At 40.5% G+C, this 8,973-nt stretch overlaps 1 protein-coding gene and 1 long non-coding RNA gene across 2 annotated transcripts; both read left to right on the top strand.

Moving 5' to 3' along the window:
* Positions 1-3,530, top strand: LOC103466899 (uncharacterized). The gene is made up of 2 exons (XR_014088117.1): positions 1-1,563; positions 1,653-3,530. It is a non-coding gene; the product is annotated as an uncharacterized LOC103466899 (long non-coding RNA).
* A 1,152-nt stretch (positions 3,531-4,682) lies between these two features.
* LOC103467062 (olfactory receptor 11A1) lies at positions 4,683-5,840 on the top strand. Its single transcript, XM_008413117.2, has one exon. The coding sequence runs from the start codon at positions 4,683-4,685 to the stop codon at positions 5,838-5,840; it is 1,158 nt and encodes a 385-aa protein (XP_008411339.2).
* The last annotated feature ends 3,133 nt before the right edge of the window (positions 5,841-8,973 follow it).

The following is an 8,973-nucleotide window of genomic DNA, read 5'->3' as shown; positions in this document are numbered from 1 at the left end:
ATTCCCCCCTTGTGTGTAACCCTCTACCACCTCTCCATTCTTAGATGACAGATAAGCCCACTGAAATTTATTTAAAAAAACAAAAAGAGGAAACACAGCGCAAGCTTCAGACAGCTGGAGCTTATTGTCAACTGAGCATCTCCTTAAAGTTGGACTCTAAATTTCATGTGCTGTGCAGGAACTGGAGGATGCACCCACTCGTATAGATTTACCAAAATATGCAGGGATTATCACCTCTCTGCAGCACAGATTCTTCACCCCTCAACCAATTCCAACTCCATTGACACGTCCATCTCCCTGTTTTGCTGTCCACACTGGACACACTGCTGCTGACTTACTTTTGTTTCTACAACCTCTGCAACCTGAGCAGTGTTGTGCTCTCATTCAGCTGCGCCACATGTTTTATCTCAGTTTAGTAATTTTCCTTCTTTGCTTATCGACAAACAATAGAGAAGAATAAAAATCTTAGATAAAATTAAAAATCTTCTTCCGTAAAAATACGGAATCGTCCCGTATTGGCTGTTAAATGTCACGACCCATATTGAACCGATGCAAATCATACTAATAGAGTAACAGTATAGAAATATTGTTAAGAGAAACTGTTGATTTGTCCTACATTTAAAAAGTTTGTTAGGGCTCTCTGTGTAGGAAAATTGTTGATATGTTTTATAAGTACTGTGTTATGTGGTCAATGTTATTTCACTATTATTTTATCAATGTGGTTTGCCAGTTTGGATAACCTGACTTCCTATCAAGCTATAAAAGAGAAAGAAAAACATGCTAACAAAAAGTATGGACCTGCAGCCTATAGGTCCAGCCTATAGGCGGTCCGAGACAGGGACGGACACAAGTGGCTCTTTGGTTCACTTATATATTAAATGATGAACTATTGACCTGTTTTTTGTTTCATTCTTTTTTATGTTCTCCCCATGAAAAAACACCGACAACCCTGGCTCCCGTGGTAAATTTAGTCTAGGACCAGCCTCCAAACATGGCTCCTAACTCCTTATATATTTTTTGATATTTGTAAGGATGTTGGTTTTGTGTACTCATTAATTAATTTAGTTTCCATGCTGTTGTGTCTTACCCCTTATTATTTCCACCTGTCTCCCCTGATAATTCCCTGTGTATTTAACCTCACCTGTGTCTTCTAACTTTGAAAAATGCTTAGTGCACTTCCATCCGTCCATCCATCATCATACATGCTTATCCCTAGTGGGGTCGTGAGGACCAAGTGGTCAACAGGTGAGGTCACTCTGGACAGGTCACCAGTCCATCGCGGGGCAACACAGACACGACAAACAACCCATGCACGCACACACTCATACTAATCAAATATTTTGATCAACACATCTTCTTTTTCCACTCCCAACTTCTCTCTCACTCGTCTCCCCGCCTCCCCCAGAGGACTCCAGATTCCATTCTGTTCATCTTAGGTCACCCCTCTCTTTCCGAATCAGTCTGGTAACTGAGTGACAGCGACAGCTGAGGCTCTGCCCGGTCCAGGACTTCCCACAGTTTACCCCTCCTCTACAGCAGGGTTAAAGAATGGGGTGTGGACAGGTGAGAGGGCCTGGTTTGTTAAATAAAGACAGAGAGAAAACTGTTTCTCTTGTTGCTGTCCTTACTGCCCTCTTTCCATCTTCCTGCAGTCTCCTTTATCTCCTCCTATTCCTGGGCATTACTTTGAGGATCAGCTGCTCCCTGTAGACAAACACCACTGGTATGCAGCTTCTCCTCCCATTCAGCTCCATGATTTTCTGTTCTTATCATTTTTGCTCCTCTCAAACGCTTTTTCCTCGACAAGTCTTTCCTTTGAGATCACACTATTACGTGAATTTGGTTTGTAGCCCTCCAGTTCTAAGTTGCGAACAGCAGGGGGCAGACTGCTCCTTTTTAAAAGAACAGCCTCAACCCTTCAGCTCTGGCTGATTCGCCTAACAGTAACTATTTGCCAGATATCCCATAATTTTTATGCCACTGTTTTTTTTTATTTGTTTTTTGGGTTATATGATCCACTTTTTCAGAGGCTGAGGAATTAATGAGGAGTCTGTATTTCTTTAAAAACACTTCCATGGTTTCAGCTTATAAATAATAATATAAAAAATAATAAACATGCTAAAGTCCCAGTTGGTAAATGAGTCACTAAATTAGTCAGTAAATCTGCTTTGGAGCTTGAACTGTTCATATGTGGGTTGAAGTGAGCTGGAAGTGTTGTCACACATCAGTTTTATAAGAGGGTGAAGCCAGAAGGTGAGAAACATTTGTTGTACAAATTGGAATTAAAAAGGAAAAGAATCAACTCCTCGCAGACAGACCTGGAACCCAAAATGTTCTTGTTCCTGGACAACAGAGCAAACAACTGTGCTGCCAGGGAGATTTGGAGTCAGTCTGAAGTTAATCACACTTCTTGTGTGTCTGTCATCATCTCATGGTGACAGACAGGATGACGGACAGTATTATTTTTCATTGATTATTGTTATTTTCATTGATATCTTCATTGATATACTAATACATCTCAGAAAATTAGAATATTGTGTAAAAGTGCAATATTTCTTGCCAGTCACCTCAGAACACGAAACTCATATTAGAATAATCACATGGTTGTTACTCAGCTCGCAGTGTCTTCCAAGTGTTTGTTTCTTGTAGTTTTGATGATTATGGTATACAGATAATGAAAAGTGTTTCAGAAAAGTAGAATACTGTGAAAAAGGTCATTAATGGAAACTCATGGTGTCACATGAACTTGCAAGCAATATTACACTTTTACACAATATTCTATTTTTTTTCTCTTTTTTTGATGTACTATTTCTGGTTTTCCTATGTTTTCTGTAATGCTCCCGTTTCATCAACATTTCCTTTGCTCCTGCTGGGAACCGGTGTTTGGCTCTTTGTGGGGATTTTCTGTTGTCTGCTGCTTCCCTCTTCATCCACTAGATGGTGCCTATAAGCTGCCCTACCTGGAGGGCGGGACTGCTGACTGGCATCAGCACACCTGCTGTGATTACCGGTAATCACTTCATCATCTAGGAGTATATGAGGAACGGACTACGAGCACTTCGACGCCTGAGTGTTTGCCAATAATGGTTCTCTGCGCCCCTCGGTGCCAGTTCTCTAAGTTTCCTGATACTCCTTCTCCTTCAGATGTTTCCTCGTGACGCCTTGGATTTTTACCCACTGGTTGCCCGAGTCCCTTTTCACCTCCGCAGAAGAATCAATAACAGTTCCTGGATTCTCAGCCGGCAGTCGGATCGTTCTTCGACTCTCCTCATCATCTGAACTTACCTGTCCGCCCTTCACCGCATCCTCCTCCATCAACCACCAAAACACTCTCCGGTCAGAGCTTCTCACTGGAACCTAAATTATTTAAAAAAAAAACCCTGAAAAAAGAGACCATAACCCTGGAGACCACAGTAACTTCCCCCCTGGCGGAAACTCTTCTCCGCCAAAGTACAGACGACCAATCTACAGGACAAGAACCACACAATTGCACATTTTATCATTGTTAAAATAAAACTTTATTTATCTGATTGTTCTGTTTGTGTTCTGCATGTGGGTTAAACAACTTGAACTCAACATGAGAGCTCCATAGTTAGATTGGATCCTGATCTACTGGTTTTACTTCTGTTCAGATCTTGCCATGTTCTGTTCAGACCCCTACTACACTGTAAAATCTAATTAGTTCACCTTACTTGGAAAAAATTATGCAAACGCATTGCCTCAAAAAAAAAGTAAAGTAAGCTTAAAATTAGTAAGTATACCTAATTTATTTTAAAAGCATCACTAAATGAGGGAGTAAAACTAATTAAAAAAATTAAGTTCATGTAACTTTAATACACCTGTTTTCTTGATTGATGGCTTGTCCTTCATCTATCAATTCTTTTTTAAGGTTCTATTGGTGCTTCTGACCTTTATTTGAGTGAGGTTAGACAGAATCTGACTCAAGTATAGGTTCTGTCTGTTAATGAAAAAAGGAAGAAGACATGCAGCAAAGGTCATCAGGCTGGGACTCAAACCTGTGAAAACCACATTACAGGCTAAGGCCTCCTTACATGGGTTGTGCTTTACCCCTGGGCCACCACAGCACCCGTCTTTCCCACTTCACAGAATTACTAATCACATCAAATATTTGAAATGCATAATACATACAAAAATTTTCAGTCTGATAAAATATGAGAAAGATGAATTCACTTCACTCTCGACCATCACTGTTGTTTGCAGGTGTCACTTGTGCATCAGATTTATAGGAATACAAAAATAAATAAATAAAAAAAAACACAATACAAAGGTTCCGGCTTTTAATTTTTGCATGTAGAAAAAAATGCAATTATTTGATTTAATGGAACAAAAACAAAAACTCGTTCTATTATCTGGTTAATTATTTTGTAGATCAACAAAAGTAAAAAAAAAAAATTAAAGAAATAACACCTTTGCATTGTGAAATGATTTTAAAATGATAAACATTTTGCACCTTCACATTCACATTTCTCAAGATGCTTCTTGCATCGATCACGAGTATGTCAGAAAAACTTCTGCGGAGAATACAAGTAATTAGAGTGGGAGGGTTCTCGGACCCAATAAAGCGGCGATGCTGAGGCGCACAGACCAGGACGCGCAGCATCTCACAAGTGGTTACAGCTGACTGGACAGCACTTCGGTCCTTTGAATCTACTTTGATGAGAATGCCTAACTTTACTTGGATGCAGGTAGCGGAGGCGCCGAACATCAGCTCTCAGTGTTTGTGGTCCACCCAGAACCAGACGGATCACTTGGCCACAGCCGGACACCTGTTCAATTCCATCATTCCTCACGGACCGGCAGTTCCCGCGCTCATTTGCGTTTTTGCTTTCCTGACTCTTTTCTCTTTATTGGCCAACCTGTTCACTTTGTACACCATCGAGCGGTCGGAGGACTTCTGGCTGCCGCGGTTCATCCTCTGCAAAAGCCTGATCTTCAGCGACCTGCTCCAGACCATCACCTTCGCTCCCGCGATCATCCACTCGCTCGCGCAGCACCAAACCAAGGCGTTCGGCATTTATTGCTACTTTCAGTACGTCGTCGGTGGAGCCACCATCTTCTCCAGCCTCACCACCATCACCTGCATGGCGCTAGAGCGGTACCTGTTCGTGTGCTACGCCCTTCAGTACACGGTGACGGTCACCCGGGAGCGCGTGAGCAAAGTCATCGTCCTCATCTGGTTGTACTCTGTTGCCATCGGCGTCGTCAGCTTGAGTCTGGTGCTGAGTAAGGGAAGGCAGGAGAACATCCTGGACGTCACCGTGGGGCTGCTGTGTGAACCGGACATCATGGAGCAGCACGTGGGCTCCCCGCGCGCTCCTGCTATATTCCGAAAAGTGGCCGGTTCCCTCACGCTGCTGCTCTGCCTGCTGGCACACGCCTTCTCATACTTCAGGATGTACCGCAACGCCAGCAACGCTGTTGTGCCGTTCAACGAGAGCAACACCGCGGCGCGAAGGACAGTCCTCTTCTACTGCGGGATGCTGTTCCTGCAGCTGCTGCCGCTGCTCATCAAGGTTACGTCGGACGCGCTGTGGGAATTCAAGGGTACCGGCGTCATCGAGCTGTCCGCCGGGTCTCGGGCGGACTGCCTTGCCGGCCCCTCAGTGACCGCGGCGGGGTTCCACGTGTCCCTGCTGATCATGCTGCTGGTCCCACCCTGCATCAACCCTCTGGTGTACGGACTGCGAAGCGTGGAGCTCAGGAAGGCGCTGCTCAAGCTGCTCCGCTGGCGCGTGGGGCACAGAGGCGGCCAGGAGCGGCCGCGTCAGATGATGCGACTCAGGAACATTGTGCATCCCAACCTTCCTGACGCGGGTTAGACAAGCAGACTCTAAAAACTGTAAAGAGACAAAAGGTGGCACAACAAACAACAACAATAATAAAAACGTATTTATTTCCATACTTAATTTAATAATAATTTAAAATTTAAATATATAAAATAAAAATATAGTTGCATTATTTATTACATACGCAATTAAACAATTTTGTTTACCTCAATTAAAATCTGTTGAAGCTATCTAACCCTGTATATATATATACTGCTCAAAAAAATAAAGGGAACACTTCAGTGTTCACTTAAATGTTAAAGTGTTCCCTTTATTTGCAGTGTATATATACATTTATTTTTTTTTAACCAGGATTAAGAAAATTAAAGACAACTACCTCGTGTCTTGTAAGATTTTTAGTATTTGTCATGGGTCATTATGGAAGTAAACATACCTCAATATTTAGCTAAAAAATCATAGAAAGTGGATGGATTTTTAAAAAAGATATAGAAAGATATAATGATTAGATATATTAATGCTGCTACTAAAAGACATTGGTTATTGCAACTAAAATTATAGCCATACCATTATTGCAGAAACAGACTTCATATTGTACATGTATGGCACATGTAACAGAATTTATATATTGCAACATATAATTGCATAGTTATTTATTGATATTGTTTACTGTACTCCATCTGCTCTTAACAGCCTGTAACCACTGACTACAACATTCATTAGTCCAGCTATCTGCTCTGGCAGAGCCTGCAGTTGGCTGCTTAACTGACATATGGGCATAGCTTGCAAAGTGGAGTTTTAAACAGCCTTACAGAAATGGAGTAGTTTAGTCTGACTTAGTTTTTACCCTTTGGCCACCCGTCTTCTATGCAACCAGAAATATTTTGAAGTAGCCAAATGTGTTGTATGCAGTACCCTTCTTTCAGCCAGCTGATTAGCAATGCACATAATGAGGTCATCATATAGTCCATACAGCCAGTGGTAAAGCTGTGTGCTTCTTATTATCTTATTAAAAAGACTTGAAAGCATCGGAACAGTATGATGCACGGTGTGCAGAAGACATAAATATGTCTTTTGCACACGTCTTTTGTATATTGCACACACTCTGCTATATGCAATATACAAAATACATTTTTGTTCAGCATGTAATCAGGAGCTGTTAAAACCAGAGAAAGCAAAGAGACTGAAAATCATGTCTTTTCACATCAATATTTTAGTGCTGAAATGTTTTATTCACAAGGTAAATGTAAAGCATTTAATCCATCATTTTGTCCTGTTCTGTTTCTACACTCTTTGGGAACTTTGCCACATGAGAAGTGATGTTGCTTCTGTGTTGTTTTAGTCAAGTAAGATCGTTTTATGCAAACCATGAATGTAAAATTGCTGTTTACAAGCATGCCAGGAATCTGCAGTTGTTGAGACAGAACTGTCTTAATTTATGTAACTTTTGTGTAAAAAATAAAAAATAAAAGTGACACATATTGTAAAGCTATTATTAATGGGAATCCAAACTGTCATGACTGTTATACAAATGTAAACCTCTATGGTTAGTTGTTTTAACAGATTAAAAATATTTATGCATTAGCACTGCTGGGGATGTTTATATGTGCTTTAATTAAAAATAAAATCTAAAATACTTAAGAAATTGCTTAGTTTTCATTTGTGGAAAACATTACGGTCATTAATTATTTCTTAGTAAAATGCAGATAGACAAGCTACATCTCAGAGCTCTATGAGAATCCATGGCTGCCATCTTCACTGAGACTGAGGAGTGAAGAGGTCAAGGTTTATATGGCACATTTCAGGAACAGTACTGTACAAATCGCTTTACATCATAAAAAGCATAACATAATATTAAAAAATAAAAAACAAATAAACATTGCATTATAAATAGAATAGGATAAATAGAATAGAAAAAGTAATCAAAAGTTGTGACCCACACCAGAATCAATTCATTTTTAGTTAAAGACACCTCTAAACAAATGTGATTTTAGCCTTGATTTAAAGGAGCTGTGTTTCAACAGTTACATGAGATATTTCCATAATTCAGTCATAGTGCTATAGTGCTCATCATCTATCAGCCATCAGAGGAGACATTGGCGTTCTCTCCAGATGTTGGAGTGACAGCTGTGGACGTATTCCATGAATTCATGGAATTAAAAACTCTTGGAATCATAAATAGAAGCCTTACAACATAAAACAATTGCAGAGAACTTCATAGAACTTCATGTACTCCTTAGTTCATATGTTGTATTTCAAATCTTCTGCATTATTGTACAGTGTTGATTCAATTACGCAGGTGATATGCACATCTGTCTCCTGATCAAGGTGTCCACATTCCCAAAATATACACAAAACAACTCTCATCACTGACTCATACAAAGTGATTTTCTGAAGGAAACAAAAGATTTCAGCTGCATTGCCTTTGTATATCTGGAAGTAGTCGCAAAGATTTATCATCAAGCTCATTCAACGGGTTAATCCTGTTCTTGAGTCATTTGTTTTTTTGTCTTGGTAGTAGGAGTCATTCAACATCAACAATAGAGTCATTGTCACCATGTACCTCGAGGCAAACAGCCTTTAATCTGAAGTAGAACCAGGAAAACTGAGCACATTGCTCCAGTTTTAAAGTCCTTTACTGGCTCACTGCATCTCTGATGATGGACTTTAAAATGATTTTACAAGTTCATGTCACTGAACGGCCTAGTACCACAATACATTAAGGATCTGTTGTTGCTGAATCAACCTTCCAGACCACTCAGGTATTCTGATTCTGGTTCTGGTTCTGGTCTGCTCTGCATCCCCAAAACCAGAACCAAACATGGAGAAGCAGCATTCAGCTTCTACACACTGCCAGAAAACTGCAAAACAGCAGTAACGCCAAGTTCCTTTAAATCAAGACCAAAAACCCACCTGCTTAGTGGTCACTGGAAGAAAAAACTCAGAGACAAAAATAAATTCTTTTAAGATTTAATATTGGACAATTCAGCAATTGTATGAGATTTTGCAAGCATAATGGAAACGCTTTTTCCTGCCTTTTTTCTTCGATTCCTCCTGGGGCCTTTGGTTTGCAGCTGTGTTTGACGCCAGTGGAATAAGTGCCGTTATTAGTTTAATATAATGGTGTGAACAGGAACTGCTTAGGTTACTCTAAATTTCCCATGATACC

The sequence above is a fragment of the Poecilia reticulata genome, chromosome 7 (genome assembly GCF_904066995.2).
Source record: "Poecilia reticulata chromosome 7, P_reticulata-male-v2, whole genome shotgun sequence".
NCBI classification, from domain to species: Eukaryota; Metazoa; Chordata; class Actinopteri; order Cyprinodontiformes; family Poeciliidae; genus Poecilia; species Poecilia reticulata.
Note: the sequence above shows the minus strand (reverse complement) of the source record. Positions and strands in the feature narration are given on the sequence as shown.

Coding starts and splice junctions, on each gene's coding strand:
- LOC103467062 (XM_008413117.2), top strand. CDS start 4,683: ATGCCTAACTTTACTTGGATGCAGGTAGCGGAGGCGCCGAACATCAGC.